The sequence below is a fragment of the Podarcis tiliguerta genome (genome assembly GCF_965153285.1).
Source record: "Podarcis tiliguerta genome assembly, chromosome: 14".
Classification (NCBI taxonomy): domain Eukaryota; kingdom Metazoa; phylum Chordata; class Lepidosauria; order Squamata; family Lacertidae; genus Podarcis; species Podarcis tiliguerta.
Genome location: NC_139547.1, coordinates 53,507,882 through 53,526,124, shown reverse-complemented (window position 1 = coordinate 53,526,124; position 18,243 = coordinate 53,507,882). Strand labels below are relative to the sequence as shown.

The 18,243-nt window shown below is 48.8% G+C and overlaps 1 protein-coding gene across 4 annotated transcripts in view; it reads left to right on the top strand.

Moving 5' to 3' along the window:
* CREBBP (CREB binding lysine acetyltransferase) overlaps positions 1-17,431 on the top strand; it is a 62,378-nt gene extending 44,947 nt beyond the window's left edge. For all 4 annotated transcript variants that reach the window (XM_083413922.1, XM_083413921.1, XM_083413924.1 and 1 more), the window contains 11 exons: positions 867-923; positions 2,257-2,334; positions 3,308-3,375; positions 4,505-4,655; positions 6,313-6,459; positions 9,124-9,237; positions 10,299-10,464; positions 11,079-11,246; positions 11,739-11,900; positions 12,035-12,316; positions 13,248-17,431. In XM_083413922.1, the coding sequence (XP_083270048.1) occupies positions 867-923; positions 2,257-2,334; positions 3,308-3,375; positions 4,505-4,655; positions 6,313-6,459; positions 9,124-9,237; positions 10,299-10,464; positions 11,079-11,246; positions 11,739-11,900; positions 12,035-12,316; positions 13,248-15,452 (3,598 nt within the window). In that variant the 3' untranslated portion in view covers positions 15,453-17,431. The remainder of the gene's footprint in view (positions 1-866; positions 924-2,256; positions 2,335-3,307; positions 3,376-4,504; positions 4,656-6,312; positions 6,460-9,123; positions 9,238-10,298; positions 10,465-11,078; positions 11,247-11,738; positions 11,901-12,034; positions 12,317-13,247) is intronic.
* Positions 17,432-18,243: the final 812 nt, after the last annotated feature.

The following is an 18,243-nucleotide window of genomic DNA, read 5'->3' as shown; positions in this document are numbered from 1 at the left end:
TATACACAGCAATAAATTGCACAACTTGTGCAATTGCCATATCGAATATGTCAATAGCACAAGTCCCGTGGATCCAATGGGAAGGCATGCTGTCTCTACCCATAAAAAATTAGCCAAGTCCAAAAGCTTGAGCGAATAAATGCTACAAACCCTCTAGGGTCAGCCATCCCTGAGAGAGGAGAGCGCTCTAGAATGGGGACACCAGCCCTGAGAATGCCTCTCCCAGGTTGCATCCTGACAGAGACTGCAAACACAGAGTCATAACAAATGAGCAGGTCCAATTGGGAGCAAGTGAATCATCAAATATCTAGGTCCTGAGCCGCGATGGGCTTTGTGTATTGGAACAAGCACCTTGAACTTGGTTGGGGAGCCATCCAGCCGCCTGTGCCGCTCCTTCGGAATGGGCGTCCTGATTTCTTGGCGGGCTGCTGCTGAGGCTTCTGGACCTGGTTCAAGGGATGCCCCACATGGAGCACATTGCAGTAGTCCAGACACGAGGCACCAGTGTGTGGATTGCCATAGCCAATTGCCATTGCCAAGCTATCCCTGCCCAGGAATGTCAGCCAGAGCTGGTAACAGGCCCTCCTTGCCTTGGAGCCCCTTTTACCTTCCTCAGACGCCTTGGATCCAGGGGTACCCTGGCTACGACCCTCTTCCTCCAGGGGGGTGCGACCCCATCCCAAAGCGGCAAACTGCCCCCTTCCCAGACCTGGGAGCTGCCTTCTGATTAGGGTTCAAACTTGCTCTTGGGAGTGTCCTGAAGGAGTCCCTGCCTCTGCAGGTGCCTTTTTCGGAAGAGGTCTCCCTGGGTAGGATGAAGCGGAGTGAAGTGCAAGACTTAACTTACTCTGTGTCTCTTTCTGCAGAACAATATCAAAAGATCAGTTTGAGAAGAAGAAAAATGATACACTAGACCCAGAACCGTAAGTATCATCTCAGCGTGAAGCCCCTTTTCATGCTTTTTAAAAGTCCTACGCTAGAATTCGCATGAGCCAGGCTTTGCTCCATTGAGTCAAAGGAATTGCAGAGGCAGGCAGGCAGGCAGTTTATTGTACCACATTAGCCTTTATGTCGTAAAGACACATTTGCGCATGTGACTCTGTGGAGTGAACTATTTAGATTCCAGCAGCAGTTGCTGTTCAGCTGCAGATCCTTTGCTTGTGGCCGTTTCTGCTTAAACCAAAACGAACTAATTCAATATAATTTTGCCTTTTGTGTTGCTGTTTCCCTATTGCAATCCTCCCTGATTATTAGCCAAACACAACTCAGTATTTCCTCTTGTGGTTGAGTTGTGTCTCAGGTGTGGATGCTCATTACCCAGCCCAAACAGAGCTTTCGGGGGCCTGATTCATTTGGGAAAGATTAGGACCTCATCGTTGTTTGTGGAGATCCCCGCCTGCGTCATGTGTGCTTTTTGCCTGGTTAGCAAGCGCCCAGCACCTGCACACAGCCTCTCTTGCCGTCTGGCCCTAAGTGGGAGCTGCTTCTGTTTCCGTCTGCCTCTCGGTGGCGCTTTGTCCTGACATAGCAGAGCTGCTCTGCGCTCTTTGTGCCAAATCTGTTGTCTTTGTACCATCTACTGATGGCTGCAAGTATTGCAGCTCCACTCCCAATGTTTCTGCAAGAGCCGGTTTCTACTTCAACTGCTCCAGCAGTTTCCCAGGGAGTCAGGAAGAAGTGAGGCTCTATGTTGCAAACAATGGACAGATTTAATGGGGTTTCCATGAAATGCCTGTTCCTGCCTGCCATCTTTGAACTTTTTCTTCATGGCTTTATAAAGTGCAAAACATAAGCTGGACATGATATGACTTCACACTCAGTGCTTTAAAAATGCTTTTTATTACTAATGCAAAACATGAGTGTCCCAGAGAGTATCTGGTATGTTTAACAAGATTGCCCACCGTCGTCGTATTTCATATTTATTGTCCACTGAGGCTCCTCAACCTTTTAAAAATCCAAATTCCAAGAAAACTATATATTTTTTTAAAAAAATAAATACTGGCAATATAAAATATTACACATTGCTCAAATCACCCTTTCTTCTTCATGGTTGTAAAGCCAAGTGAAAGGTTTCGCAAACTTGAGGGGGGAAGTGAGTTAATAATCTCCTTATAACACTCAGATATGTAAAATATTATTTATATTATTATTTAAAGTTTTGTGACTAGGGAAGTATTCTCTGGCTCCTCTTTGTGCTTCCACATTTTCGCTTTAAGAAAACCAAGGCTTGTTCTTTTGCCTGCTTTCCTCCCTCAGCTTTGTGGACTGCAAGGAATGTGGCCGGAAGATGCACCAGATCTGTGTGTTGCATTATGACATTATTTGGCCTTCAGGGTAAGTAGCTTTGAAAGGTGTCGGGGTTTGGGCTGGTGAAGCTTTAGCAAACTTCCTAGGTTCTGTTTCAGTTCAAATGATTTGAAACAATAATGCCGGCACTCTGGCAAAGATGCAAAGTTTTGATTGGAAGCTCAGCATTTGCCCAAGCGCCTTGGGGTCGAGTCCCCTTGGGGTCTTGAGCCGGAGGCCTCCCTCTCTGCTGATGCCCCTGAAAGACCCAGCGAGTGGCATCTTCTGCTTTCCCAGTGCCAGCCCTCTCAGCAGTTTCTCCCTGTCATTCACTCTCTGCCTTGTTTTGGGGCACCTCGCTCCCAACAGGTTTCTCAAGGCCTAGGCTTTTGTACGCACTTTGTCCATTGCCAGAAGGGTGATAGATGAATGGGTCAGAGGAAAACAGAAGGAAGGGGGCTCCAGTCCGTGTTGGTGATGCCACACAGGCCCCAGGGCATTCACACGAGATCAGTTCAAGCACAAAGTCTTTTGATATCGCAGTTTCAGCCATGTGACCTCTAAAGGAGAGTAGGGAAGAGACGGTCTTTGGCCACCTGGTTTCTCAGCACTCAGGTGCTGTGGCCTCTTGGGGTGCAGAACTGCCCTGCCAGGTGTTGGGTGTGCCCATTTTGGAAATCCTGCCAAAGCTGCCGCCAGGTTGGGTTGAGGTTTGGTGTTGCCCAGTGGTCAATAGACAACATGGCAATCTTGCCCATGGACTGCCGGGCAGCACCAAACCTAAGCCCAATCTGGTGGCAGCACGACCTGCCAAGATGCTACCCTGAAAGCCAGAAGTGCTGGAGCTTGAGCCCCCCAAACGTGGGCTGGCGTGGGATGGAGCCCCACCTTGATGACAGGCCCAGGCACAGGAAGAAGCGGCTGAAACACCGAGAGGTTTTTGGCTGCCACCGTGTTCACTGTGTTTGCTTTGTTATGATATTAACTTTCATAACTTACTAGCTCTCTGTTGTGGTTTTAGCTTTGTGTGTGACAACTGCTTGAAGAAAACTGGTCGAACACGCAAAGAAAACAAATTCAGTGCCAAAAGTAAGTCTGTGGCCTCCTTAGTTGTATATGAAGACGCTTTTAATACAGTGTCTTAATGCACCTTTCTAAGGTCTCTATTTTTGGAACGTAACCTTGCGGGGGAAGGGGTGCTGTTGGGCTAGATCCTGCAGGGAAGCTTCAGTCGAAATGGAAAATCAAGGGTGCAGTTTTAAAACTAAAGTAAAAGCATGTAATCTGTTACAAATAAACAGAATATGCCCAGCACTGGTATGTGGACAACATCAAATAAGTCGTAAGTTGACTGTTGTGATGTACAATTAATCATGTTGACACTCCAAAGGCTACTGAGCAGATGTAGCAGAATCAGAGGGCAGGACTCCTCTTCTGGGCAGGGAGCTGGTTAAAGAACAGGAAGCAGGAAAGACAGAAGGGAACAGACTTTCTCACAAATAAGGGAAATGGGAAGTTGAGTCCCCAAGAATCTGTTCTGGGACTGGTGGTATTTCACATGTTCACAAATGATCTTGTCAGGGATGAGCAGTGAAGTGGCAAGTTTGCCGATATCGCCAAAGTATTTCGAATTGAGTTGGGGTCTTTTAGGATTTACATTGGGTGTCTAAGTAAGCAAGTTAGTACCAGATTGTTGTGGATAGTAACTTATTTTGGAGGCTGTGGTACGGTTAAGGGAAATTGCTGAAATAAGTGGGAAAGTTGGCTAAAAAAGGAGAATGCATAGTTTGTGGAGAGGAGTATAAACTTGTTCAGAGGGTGGTAGACCTTGAAAAGGGAAATGTGAAAAGAATGGCCCTTGATGCTGCCAGGAGTCTCCACAGCCGAGAGGGCAAGATTCACTATTTATGCGTTGTGCCACTTCAGAAAGTTGGCAGGACTCAACATGCCTTTGCTAGCCAGATAAAGGTTCTTGTTCCACGGAGCCTTCAGACACGGAGCCTGCCTTCCCCTTGGCTTCCTGCTCAGTTCTTCTCAGCTCGTTTTTCAAAGCTGGCTTTGAGCCCGACCCAAACTATCTTTCCCCATTGGTTTCAAAGGGACCAAGCCCTACATTTTTCTAAGTCTGACCTGAACGTGACTGGACTCTGGATGCGCTCTCTCTGCCTCCCAAGGGTGACTTCCTCCCACAGCTCTTTCCTTGCACTTTCCCCTGTAGGGCTGCAGACCACCCGCCTAGGAAACCATTTGGAAGAGAGAGTCAATAAATTTTTGCGACGGCAGAATCACCCGGAAGCTGGTGAAGTGTTTGTGAGAGTGGTGGCCAGCTCAGATAAAACGGTGGAAGTGAAACCAGGGATGAAATCCAGGTGAGTTCTGGCCTTCCTCAGCAGGCGCACATGGTTAACAAACTGTTGAAACAACTGTCATCTGCACCATTTCATTTATTCTGACTACAGATATATTAATTCTTAATTATACTATACTATTAGCATTGTCAAGGACACGGGTGGCACTGTGGGTTAAACCACAGAGCCTAGGGCTTGCCGATCAGAAGGTCAGCGGTTTGAATCCCCGCGACGCAGTGGGCTCCCATTGCTCCGTCCCTGCTCCTGCCAACCTAGCAGTTCGAAAGCACGTCAAAGTTCAAGGAGATAAATAGGTACTGCTCAGGCGGGAAGGTAAACGGTGTTTCCATGCACTGCTCTGGTTTGCCAGAAGCAGCTTAGTCATGCTGGCCACATGACCCAGAAGCTGTATGCCGGTTCCCTCGGCCAATAAAGTGAGATGAGCACCGCAACCCCAGAGTCGTCCGTGACTGGGTCCCTTTACCTTTTTATTAGCATTTTGTCTCCATAGAATCTTTTTTTTTAATGTACTTTATAGGCAGGTGAGTTAAGACCTGGTTGAGTGCATAGCAGCAGCACATAGAGCTGGAATCAGCTGGGGGGGGAATTCCCAAACATGGTCCTTTTCAGCTGTTTTCATGCAAGAGCCTAGCCAGTGGGCTGTCTTGAGCCCAATATCATAGGAAGGTAGAGTTGGAAGGGACCCTGAGGGTCATTCAGTCCAGCCCCCTGCAATGCAGGAATCTCATATAAAACTTCCATGAGAGATGGCCATCCAACCTCTGCTTAAAAACCTCCAAGGAAGGAGAACCTGAGGGAGTCTGTTCCACAGTTGAACAGCTCTTACAGTCAGAAAGGTTTCTTGTAACTTGAATCCTTTGGTTTGTGCCCTGCCCTGTGTAGCAGCAGAAAACACGCTCGCTCCATCTTCCGTGTGACAGCCCTTAAAGATAGTTGAAGATGGCTATCGTACAGTGAGGGGAGAAAGTATTTGATCTCCTGCTATAGTTGCCCGTTTGCCCTCTGACAAAGAAATGACCAGTCCTTAATTTTAATGGTAGGTTTGTTGTAGCTGTGAGAGACAGAATAACAACAGGAAAACCCCCAGAAACCCAGAAGAAAAAAAGTCAGAGATTGATGTGCATTATAATGAATGAAATAAGTATTTGATCCCTTTGCAAAAGATGACTTAGTACTTGGTGGCAAAACCCTTGTTGGCAATTACAGAGGTCAGACGTTTCTTGGAGGTGGCCACCTCCTCATTTCCAGGCTAAGCATTCCCAGTTCCCTCGGTACAAAGCCTAACTGGCCTGTTCCAAAGATAGCTGCCTGGTTCCAGTCTAGCTTTCACTCATAGAATCATAGAATCCTAGAGTTGGAAGAGACCACAAGGGCCATCGAGTCCAACCCCCTGCCAAGCAGGAAACACCATCAGAGCACTCCTGACATATGGTTGTCAAGCCTCTGCCTAAAGACCTCCAAAGAAGGAGACTCCACCACACGCCTTGTGGTGTCGAACAGCTGTCGAACAGCTCTTACTGTCAGGAAGTAATCGTATAGGAAGGTTTCCTTGAGAGTAGCAGGGGCTCTGTTGCCATTGATAATCAGCCCATCCTAGTAGTCCCCGGGGAGCATGTTTGCACTGAAGTGGGTGGTGACGGCATTCTCTTTCCTTCAGATTTGTCGACTCTCGTGAGATGGCCGAGTCCTTCCCCTATCGCACCAAGGCTCTCTTTGCTTTTGAAGAGATAGATGGCGTGGACGTCTGTTTCTTTGGCATGCATGTGCAGGAATACGGTTGGGATTGCCCGCCCCCAAACACCAGGTACGTGGCATTGCTTCCGGTGGGGCTCCAGGAAAGGAAGGGCTGTGGTTCTACTTGCCTTGCCAATAAGACACATTTTCCTGAATTTTGCCTTGGTTCCATTTTTGTCTCTTTCACCCCTTCTCGTCTGTCTTGTTCCCAGATGCCAAAAATTCTAAATTTCTTTTTATCCCAAGCCACACTTTTTCATAATTATCTTTGTAAATATTTATATTTTTTGCAGTTAACCATATCCCTAAATATTTTGCTTTTTTATGGACTTCTATCTCAATGCTTTGCTCCAACTCTTTTTTCTCTTCTTCCTTCAAATCTTTTACTTATAACTTAGTTTTATTTCTATTTAATTTAAAACCTGCCACTTCCCCAAATTTTTGAATCTTTTCTATAACTCTAGGGAAAGAGTTTTTTGGATCTTCTACGGTAATCACTAAATCATCAGCATATGCTTTCAGTTTGAACTCACTTTTCCCAGTTTTTATCCCACTGATCTCGTTGTCTGCTCTTATATTTCTAGCAAGTACTTCCAGGACCAGGAGGAACAAAAGCGGTGATAATGGACAACCTTGTCTAGTTCCTTTTTGTATCTTACAATCAGCCATTATCAGCTGATTTACAATTAATTTAGCTTTTTGTTCTGAATATATTGCTTGTATTCCTTTTAAAAAATTGGGTCCGCAATTAATTTCTTCAAGTAATTTTGTCATAAAATTCCAAGAGACATTGTCAAATGCTTTTTCGGCATCTATAAACATCATTGCTGCTTTCTTTTCATTTTTGACCTCCAGGTATTCTATTACATTCACAATATTTCTTATATTCTCTTTCATTTGTCTACCTGGGAGGAATCCTGCCTGATCTTGATGTATATACTCATTTAATATTTTTTTCATTCTATTAGCTAAAATATTTGCAAATAATTTATAATCATTATTTAACAATGAAATAGACCTATAATTTTTAATTTGCAGTAAATCTGAATCTTGTTTTGGAATTACTGTAATATAAGCCTCTTTCCATGTTTCTGGAATTTCACCTGTATTTAAAATCTCGTTCATAACATCTTTCAATGGGTTTACCAGTTGTTCACTTAATTTTTTATAGTACTTTGCCGTTAATCCATCTGGACCAGGAGACTTGCCATTTTTGTCCACTTTATTGCCTCTAACACTTCTTGAACTGTTACTGGAGTGTTTAAGATCACCATTTGTTCCTCTTTTATGTTTGGTAGATTACTGCTTTTAATATATTCCTCTATTTTTTAAAAAAAATCCTTCCCTTTCCTGTATAAATCTGAGAAATATTTTACAAATGCTGCTCTTATTTCCTTCATCTTGTCTGTGATCTTTCCATTTATATTAATTTTATTTATGGAGATCCTTTGTTCACTTTTCTTCAACTGCCACACTAGCAGTTTTCCTGATTTATTGGCATGCTCAAAATATTTTTGTTTCATTCTTTTTATTTTCCAGCTAATTTCCTCATTAACTATCATAGAATATTGTGTTTCTAATATTCTAATTGCCTATTTGACTGGCTCTTTATTTGCTTTCTTTGACAATTGTTTCTCCTTATTCACAATTTCATCTAAAAACTCTTTTTCCCTTTTTTCTTTCAATTTCTTTGTAAATGAGTTTTGTTGTATAAACAGTCCCCTCCTTACCGCCTTACTTGCATCCCAGATCGCCTGCAATTTTGTCTGTCCTTGAGTGTTTGTTTCAAAATAATCACTCAAGGCCTTTTTAGCTTTATCCATAAATTTTTGATCATCTAATAAATCTTCATTCAGTCTCCATCTGAATGAAATTTGGTTTTCTTTTTGTATTCCCATTGTCAAGGAATTATGATCTGAAAATGTCCTGCGATCTCATTTTTTTAAACTCGAGGTTCCAACACTTTGGATATCCAGAAAGAGTCTATTCTTGAACTACTATCATAAACATTGCTAAACATTGCTATAATAAGTGAACTCTTTGTCAGACAGATGTCTTGTTCTCCATATATCTATCAAATTCAAAGTTTGAGCCAAATCAAAAAAAGTCTTTGGTAATCTGCCTTCTTTTGTTTCTTTTTTCCTAGCTGAACTTTCTTTTTCTAATGATGGGACTCCATTTAAATCTCCCATTAAAATCATCTTTAGATCTGCAAATTCAAGTAATTCTGTTTCCAGTTTTTTGAAAAAGACTGCTTTTTTCTCGTTGGGTGCATAAATTCCTACCAAGATCACCTTCTCTCCCTGAATTTTTATTTGTATTATTAAATCCTACCTTTTTCATCCTTCTGAATCATTTTGGGTTCTAGTGCAGGATTAACGTAAAAAATCACTCCTCTTTTTTTTGCTTTGTCCGCCAAAATGAAGTCCAAGCCTCTATTTGCCTGGACCGTGTCGTCCCTTAAGCGGACGACACGGAGCTCGCCGCCATTAACCTCCGCAGCAAACCGGAAGTCTCCTTCTCTTCTCTCTTGTTCCCAGATGTCAAAAATTTTTGTTGCATGCAATTTAGCTCTGTCCACACGTTAAAAACACACAGCCTGAAATTGTAGGTCATTTGAATTGTGATGACGATGGGGCCCAGCAGGCAACTCTCCTTCCAACTCTGTCATTTGGGGACAACCACGTAGCTGTCCAGCACAACTTCACAAACTCTCTCTTCCCTTTTGTCACAGGCGTGTTTACATCTCCTACTTAGATAGCATTCATTTCTTCCGCCCAAGATGCCTGCGAACTGCAGTCTACCATGAAATCCTTATTGGCTATCTGGAATACGTCAAGAAACTGGGGTGAGTGTTTTGTTGCGGCGTCTTTGCATCGGGGGGGGGGGGTTCTGCCTCATTACGTGCTGCTTGCTCCTGCGTTGTGAAGTGGGGTCATCTTGTATCTACGGGACCGCCTCCCCTGGTCTGCCCCACAGCGGACCTTAAGGTCCATGAATAACCATAGTTTAGAAGTCCCGGGCCCTAAGGAAGTCAGATTATCCTCCACCAGGGCCAGGGCCTTCTCAGCGATGGCTCCGACCTGGTGGAATGCTCTGTCCCATGAGACTAGGACCCTGCAGGATTGAACTTCCTTCCGCAGGGCCTGTAAGACAGAGCTATTCCGCCTGGCTTTCAATTTGAACTTAGCCCGATCTTTTATTTCCCCTTCCTTCCCTCCCCCTCCCCTTTTTATGAAGATTACCTGCTCTGGGATCCCACAGCTAATTCTCCCCTGGTCTCCTCACCGGCCCAAATAGGACTAATTTAGCCACCTAGCCCTGGTGATCATCTAATGTTTATTGGATGGATTTCCCCCCTAAAATGATTCTTGAATTCTGAATTTATTGTTATTCACGTTTTATACTGTATTTTATGCTGTTTTTTGTTGCATCGATTAAGTGTTTTAAATTTGATGTTAGCCGCCCTGAGCCCGTTTTTTTGAACTGGGAAGGGCGGGGTATAAATAAAAAAATATTATTGTTATTATGAAGGCTTTTCAGTGCAAAAAAGTGTGTTGTCTGGTGCTCTGGCCACAAGGTCCCATGCGCTAGTTCTGGAAACATTGCTGGTCTGCTTTAACTCTGAGCCACAGCAGAAACAGCTGCAGAAGCGGCCAGATGTTGGAGCTCCCCCCCGGTTGTGGTGGCTGATGCAGGACACACTGGGAGAGGGAAGGTGGGGCAGATGCGCTTTCCAAGCCTCCCTCTGGTCCTTGGGTGGCAAAATACCTTCAGGTGGGGGCCCAAGGCATCCCTGGGCAGTAAGTCTGAGAAAGCACACTGAGCAGTTTCCCAGCAGAGGCCATCCTGAGATCCTGGGTGGGACAGTCCTTAACTGGGATGCTTTTGCTTTTGTGCTGCACCCAGGTACGTGACGGGCCACATCTGGGCCTGCCCCCCAAGTGAGGGGGATGATTACATCTTCCACTGCCACCCTCCTGACCAGAAAATCCCCAAGCCCAAGCGCCTGCAGGAATGGTACAAGAAGATGCTGGACAAGGCCTTTGCCGAGAGGATCATTCATGACTACAAGGTGAGGGGGAAGGGGGGGGGCTGGGGGCTGGGGCAGCTGGGAGGCAGGCAGGCCAGGCCTCTCTGAGATTAAGGGTCAGCTCCTTCAGGCTAAGAAGGGGGTCGTTGTTTTTAAGCATCCATATTAGAAATTTAAAAAACAGCTAATTTGACATCTTAGTATTTTAGGGAATTCCCTGTATAGGGAATTTTTAAGTGTTTGATCTTGTTTTTTAAATTTTGTTGGGAGCCGCCCAGAGTGGCGGGGGAAACCCAGCCAGATGCGCAGGGTATATCATCATCTTCATCATCTATTTATTATTATTTTAAATGAAAAGGAGTATTTATTTTACAATCTTCAGCACAGTGGCATGTATTTTCACAAATGCCTGGTGTGCGATAGGCTTTGGCTGCAGTCCTAAACCCATCTGCTGGGGAATAAGGCCCGTTTAGCAGAGCAGACATTCAAAAGATAGTGAACAAGCTGGAATGAGACACAGGAAAGAGCCTACAAGTACTAGGAGCCAGATTGCGCTAAAGGAGCCTCACCCTGTAGGATCCTGGGCCTCCGCTGCATCTGCTGGGGGTGTCATCCTGTCCGCCATCGTGACTAAGCCTCTCGTGGTGTTTTTGCAGGACATCTTCAAGCAAGCGACGGAGGACCGGCTGACAAGTGCCAAGGAGCTGCCTTACTTTGAGGGTGACTTTTGGCCCAACGTGCTGGAAGAGAGCATTAAGGAGCTGGAGCAAGAGGAGGAGGAGAGGAAGAAGGAGGAAAGCACAGCAGCCTGCGAAACCACGGAGGTGACTGGAGTCCTGAGCGCTGTGGGAGGCTGGGAGGTTTCTGCTGGTCTGCTTTGAAATCAGGCCGCCTTGGCTCCTTCCGTGAGTGAGCATGATAACAGGCAAATGTCATTCTCCCGGCTCCAGAGCTGATCAGAGAACCCAGGGCAAGTTCTAGACTGGAGCAGCCCTTCCCTGGGAGGAGCCAATGGGGTGTGCGGGGGCGGGACATCCTGAAGCCTGAACAAATCAGAATGCCACCCTGAAAAAAGGGTGATTAAGAAATTCTTTTTGCCTGGCTTTCCAGGGTGTGAGTTCCTCCTAAAATTTGATTAAATGGGAAATGGCATTCTTCAGGCAGTTACTCCTGCCCCCGCCCTGTTCATTCAGATCTCTGTCCCTCTTGATTGCACACCCTCCTGTTTCCCCCTCCTCCCCACGCCATCAGGCGAAGGCTCCTTTGCCTGCCTTGGTGGGAGGAGCTGCTGAGCCCTTTCTGTGTCCGCCTTGCAGGGGAGTCAGGGGGACAGCAAGAACGCCAAGAAGAAGAACAACAAGAAGACCAACAAGAACAAGAGCAGCATCAGCAGAGCCAACAAGAAGAAGCCCACCCTGCCCAGCGTCTCCAACGACCTCTCCCAGAAGCTGTATGCCACCATGGAGAAGCATAAGGAGGTACCTGCAGGCACCCTTCCCTCCCTCTGCACTGGCTTGGGGTATCCATGGGAAGGCAGGCGGGGGGCTGCGAGGGGCAGGGAGCCTCGGAGGTGTCTTGGGGCTCACCTGTCCCTTGGCCTGCGCACCTGCAGGTCTTTTTTGTCATCCACCTGCACGCCGGTCCCGTCGTCAACACCTTGCCCCCCATTGTGGATCCGGACCCGATGCTGAGCTGCGACCTGATGGACGGCCGGGACGCCTTCCTCACCTTGGCCAGAGACAAGCACTGGGAGTTCTCTTCGCTGCGCCGCTCCAAGTGGTCCACGCTCTGCATGCTGGTGGAGCTGCACACGCAGGGCCAGGACCGCTTCGTCTACACCTGCAACGAGTGCAAGCACCACGTGGAGACCAGGTGGCACTGCACCGTCTGCGAGGTGAGCCCTGCCGGCTGCTGGGGGGGGGGGGGGCTCCTGGGACTGGTGGCCTCCGTGGGCTCCAGGCTCCAGGGATGGCATCCCATCCTTGCTTGGGGAACGCAGTTGAGGGCATGGACAGGAAGTGTGTTCTGCCTTCTGCCGTGCTGCGGAGAGACTCTTCTGCGAGGAAAGGCAGCCTCTGTCTCCCAGTCGAGTAGGGAGGGGGCAGAGGCTTCCCAGAGAGCCTCTGGACATTTTCATTCCTGTTTTCTCAATAGCATTGCTTCGTATGAAGCACTTTGATCCTTTCTCCTCCCCATCCCAGTCCTGCGCCTTGGGGCATTTCCCGCAGGCCAGACAGCCTTCTGCATTGCGGAGAGGCTCGTGGGCCTTCGCTTCCCCTTCCAGTCTCCTTGGCAATTAACTGGGGGGCTCCTATGACAAGGACAACCTGCTTTCTCAAGTTGTGTGTGTGGAATGCTGTCTGTTTCAGGGGGGACAGTTTTTGTTTTCATGTTTTAAAAACTGACCACAAGCAACTACATGTCACAGTTGTATTTGGCTCTGAAGTCCACAAAGTTGGCTCCCTTGGGAAGTTGTGGACTCTCTTCCTAGGAGGTTTTTAAGCTGAGCTTGGATGGCCATCTGTCAGGGATGATTTAGCTGAGATTCCTGCTTTGCAGGGGGTCCCCCAGGAATGGCCCTCAGGGTCCCCTCCAGCTCTGCAACACTGTGATTCTATGAAACGGCATAATTCCATGAAATAAATGTGCCTCCTTGTCTAAAGGATGTGCATCTTGAGATGCGTGTCAACATGGCTACAAGGCCAAGCCGGGAGTGGCCCAGCCTGAGACACCACTTGTGTGACGGACGGGGTTTGAGTCTGGTCTCCCTCGTGTGTGTGCCCTGTTTGAGCTCTGACCTTTGCCTCCCTCCCCTCCGCTTCCAGGATTACGACCTCTGCATCAACTGCTACAACACCAAGAGCCACGAGCACAAGATGGTCAAGTGGGGCCTGGGCCTGGACGACGACAGCAACAGCCAGGGGGAGCAGCAGTCCAAGAGCCCCCAGGAATCTCGCCGCCTCAGCATCCAGCGCTGCATCCAGTCGCTGGTGCACGCCTGCCAGTGCCGCAACGCCAACTGCTCGCTGCCGTCCTGCCAGAAGATGAAGCGGGTGGTGCAGCACACCAAGGGCTGCAAGCGCAAGACCAACGGCGGCTGCCCCGTCTGCAAGCAGCTGATTGCCCTCTGCTGCTACCACGCCAAGCACTGCCAGGAGAACAAGTGCCCCGTGCCCTTCTGCATCAACATCAAACACAAGCTCCGCCAGCAGCAGATCCAGCACCGGCTGCAGCAGGCGCAGCTCATCCGCCGCAGGATGGCCACCATGACCACCCGCAATGTGCCTCAGCAAAGTTTGCCTTCTCCTACCTCAGCCACGCCGGGGACCCCCACGCAGCAGCCAAGCACCCCGCAGACGCCCCAGCCCCCGCCCCAGCCCTCGCCCGTCAACATGTCGCCCGCCGGCTTCCCTCCCGGGGCAAGGACTCAGCCTCCGCCCCCCATCTCCGCTGGCAAGGCTGCTCCCCAGGCCCAGCCCCCGCCGCCCGCCCAGCCGCCCCCCGGAGCCGTGGAAGCGGCGCGGCAGATCGAGATCGAGGCCGCCCAGCAGCAGCAGCAGCAGCAGCAGCTCTACCGGGTGAGCAGCAACGGCTTGCCTCCTGCCCGCCCAGGAATGGGGAGCCCGGCTGTGGGCGCCGTGAACCCCCTGCAGGCGGCCGGCATGAGCGTGCCCCGGCCCAGCTCTGTGAGCGGCCCCCTCATGCCCAGCATGCCGGCCGGGCAGTGGCAGGCGGCCCCCCTGGCCCCGCAGCAGCCCCTGCAGCCCGGCATGCCCCGGCCATCCCTGCCCCTCGCCACGCAGCAGGCGGGGCCCGGCCCCCGCATGCCGGGCGTCCAGCAGCCCCCTCGCAGCATCCCCCCCAACGCCGCTCTGCAGGAGCTGCTGCGGACCCTGAAGTCTCCCAGCTCCCCGCAGCAGCAGCAGCAGGTGCTCAACATCCTGAAGTCCAACCCACAGCTCATGGCGGCTTTCATCAAGCAGAGAACAGCCAAGTACGTAGCAAACCAGCCTGGCATCCAGCCCCAGCCGGCGCTGCAGCAGCAGCAGCAGCAGCCGCCCCCGCCACCCCCGCCCCCACCGGCAGGCCTGCACCCTCAGACCGGCTTGCAGAACCTGAGCGCCCTGCAGGCAGGCGTCCAGCGGCCAGGCGTCCCGCTGCAGCAGCCGGGAATGGGGGGCTTGAGCCCCCAGGGCCAGCCCATCAGCATCATGAACCCGGCCCACGGCGCTGGCATGGCCAGCATGAGCCCGCAGTACCGGGAGATGATTCGCAGGCAGTTGCTGCAGCAGCAACAGCAGCAGCAGCAAGGAGGGGCTGGGCTGGCTGCGCACGGCCAGTTCCCACAGCCGCAGGGCCCGGGCGGAGGCTACTCGCAAGCCATGCAGCAGCAGCGGATGCAGCAGCAGCAGCAGCAGCACCTCTCCATCCAGGCGGGGGGCCTGGGCCAAATGGCCCCGATGGGACAGCTGAACCAAATGGGGGGGCAGCCCGGCCTTGGCGGGGCCGAGGGCAGCGCCAACATCCAGCAGGCCCTGCAGCAGCGGATCCTCCAGCAGCAGCAGATGAAGCAGCAGATGGGCTCCCCGGGGCAGCCCAACCCCATGAGCCCCCAGCAGCAGCAGCAGCAGCACCTGCTCTCAGGACAGACGCAGCCGGCCCCCCACCTCCCTGGGCAGCAGCAGCAGCAGCAGCTCAGCGCCTCCCTCAGCAGCCAGGTGCGCTCGCCCGCCCCGGTCCAGTCCCCGCGGCCCCAGTCGCAGCCGCCACATTCCAGCCCGTCCCCCCGGATCCAGCCCTCGCCGCACCACGCCTCCCCGCAGACTGGCTCCCCGCACCCGGGGCTGGGGGCCGTGGCGGCCCTGGCCGGCCCCCTGGACCAGCAGGGGCACCTGGGCACCCCCGAGCAGCAGAGCGCCATGCTGCCCCAGCTCAACCCGCCCAACAGGAACGTGCTGCCCAACGAGCTGTCCCTGGTGGGCGACACTACAGGGGGGGACACGCTGGAGAAGTTTGTGGAGGGCTTGTAGCGGCCGTCCTCCCAGGCCTGGACCTTCTGCTCCCCCAACACGGACCTCTCTGCGCTCGAGGGCAACCGGGGTGGGGCTGGTCTGTCCTGGACCCACCGGAGGAGGAATTGCTGTTCAAAAACAAACAAAGAATATATAAATATATATATTTTTTGTTAAAGCCAGCCAGGTGTGGTTAAAATATCTGGTCTCTCTTTGTTGTTCTTGTTGTGGGGGGGTTTTTTGTTTGTTTTTTTAGTTGTTAACTGTTTGTTGACTTTGCTTTTTTAAAGGGGGAGAACAAGTCCATTATAGTCATATTTTTATTTGTACTTTCAAGACTAAGCATTTGTGTTTTAACAGAGAAGAACAATAATATTCAGAAACGGATTCCTCAAATAATGCCACATTCTAATGTATCCTGCTCACTTTCTGGCATTTGGCAGAAAGGGTTTTTTAAAATTCTATACTGAACTCTGCAGGTATTTGAAGTATTATCGCCCCTGGAAAAGATGAGAACGGACTCTCGTGCTCACACACACACAGACAGACACACCTGTCTTGCAATGTAGAAATCGTTGCTTTGTTTCTCGGATAAAAACTGGTTTTAGATTTACAAAGAAATGAAATAAAATAGGGATGATCACTTCTTAGGCCATGCTAATTTTAATACAGAAGAAGCATATTCTTTTCTTTAATTCATCGATGTGAAACTTGAAATGAGGAAAAGCAATTATAGTGTAAATCATGCAAGTTCTAGAATTACTATAAATATGAAAAATGCAAGAAGATTCAATCACTGTATAGAATGGGAGGGGGGGAACAAAACTCATTTCTTACTTCTATAGCATATTGTTAAATAAACTGCAACAGACAAAAGGGTGGTCCTTCTTGAATTCATGTACATGGTATTAACTTAGTGTTTGGATTTTTTGTTATGAAAAATGCTGTTTTCAACATTGTATTTGGACTATGCATGTCTTTTTCCATTGTATATAAAGTATTGCTTAAAAGTGATATAAATTACTGAAGTTTTTAACATGTATTCTGTTCTTCAAAACCCATGTAAGAATGTTTAAGGTTTTTATTTATTTATATATATATTTTGGATCATGTTCTTTGTAAGACATGGCTAATTATTCACTCATCACATAGACCCAGCCAGCGGTACCTTGCAAACAGCATATCTGGTCTACAGAGCCCATCTGTGTGTGCCTACGAAAGGGACAGAGAAGGGCAGCCATAGGTTTCACAGTGGTTTAGTATTTGGAGATGTTCATTCGTAAGTGTTAAGTGGAATAAAAAAATTATCTTTGCTTTTTCTAAAAATCAAAAACATTAATTTTGACAAGAGACCACCAATTGGGAGTTAAACGTTAATTTTAGGATCCAGGAAATTCACCCAATACAAATTCCTGATTTGAAAACCAAGGGCAAAATTCAGGGCTTTCTGTGCAGTAACTGATGCAAGCAGCCCTCTTCCATCTCCTCTTCGATGATGTTGGACAAGCCAGTATCACTTGGGAGGCGGCGGCTGCTGCTGTGAGCCTCTTGCCTCATCTGTAGAATCCAATTTTTTTGGCCGGGAAATGGTTATGAACAAGTTGCCTTTTTCATGTGTTGAACATCTGACTTGCTTGGTTTTGAACGTGAAATACGTGCTTCCTTCTATCTTTGTGTTGGAATAGGAACCCAAACACACAAGTCTTTCCCAATGCTAACGGCAGTCGTGTCGTCTCTGATTTTCTAAACTGGACATCTGCACACCAGACAGCGGGCGCTTTGGGTTCCTCTCCCTTGTAACAATCTTCTTCAGCAAGCAAGATGTCCAGTCTGAGCTGTGGTCGGTGGGTACAACCCAAGACATGTTTAAAAGGATGGAAAGCCCTAATGCTGTGTCATATTGTATACGTAAAAAGAAAAGCAAAAACCTATATTTGTGATCAAAAAGGAAGAAACTTGAAATGTGCTGGTGTTTCTAATAAAGCTGGTAAAAAATGCTTGAAGGGTGGTTCCAAGTGGCTCAGGGCCCTATTGGGCCAAGTGGAAATTTGAAGGCAACTCACTCTCCCGACAGCTGTTTCTGCCCGGCTTCTGATGTTGAAGCGGAAAAGATAGAAAGCAGCAGCCACCTCTTGCATGCAGGCCACCATTTTCCTCTAAGTAGCACATCTCCAGCCTTTGTAGGTGGAAGCAGCCAAAGGATGGAGCATCACAAAGTTTTAGACCTATGGAGTTTTTAGTTACCTTTCGGGGTTGCGGCTACAGACACCCAAGCGCATTTGATGCGAGTCAGACCTCTTGCATGCATCGGGGCATGTTTCTGCCTAAAAAGGTTTGAAGTGCTAGTGTGAAAAAGAAAGGGTAGATTCCTCATCAACTCCCGTGCCCCCCCCCCCAAAAAACCTCATAAACTTACTGGTTAAAAGGCTGCTTGTGTGTTCTATATAGAATCCCTGCTAGAGCTAGTTAAAAGTCCAAGAACAAGTGACAATTTGCAGTGCTCTTGGCTAGAGAGACGTCATAGCTTTACAATAAACAACTTGTACTGAATGCTAGTCCTGTGAGGGGCATCTTAGCCCACCAAAGTTCTTAAGGACAAGTGATTCTCGGAAGAGGCGGCCAGTTTTATGCTAGAAAGAGTACAAGGCCAAAATGGCAATCCATTCGATTCTGAGCTTCCCGCGCTCTTCCCTTTGGGAGATGCCTGGGCAGGCGAAAGGGCCTCTTGCAGAAGCACAGCCACTGGGAACAACGGCATGTGCATCATTTAAAAACAAACCCAGGCTCCAGCACAGACTAAATGGCAAGA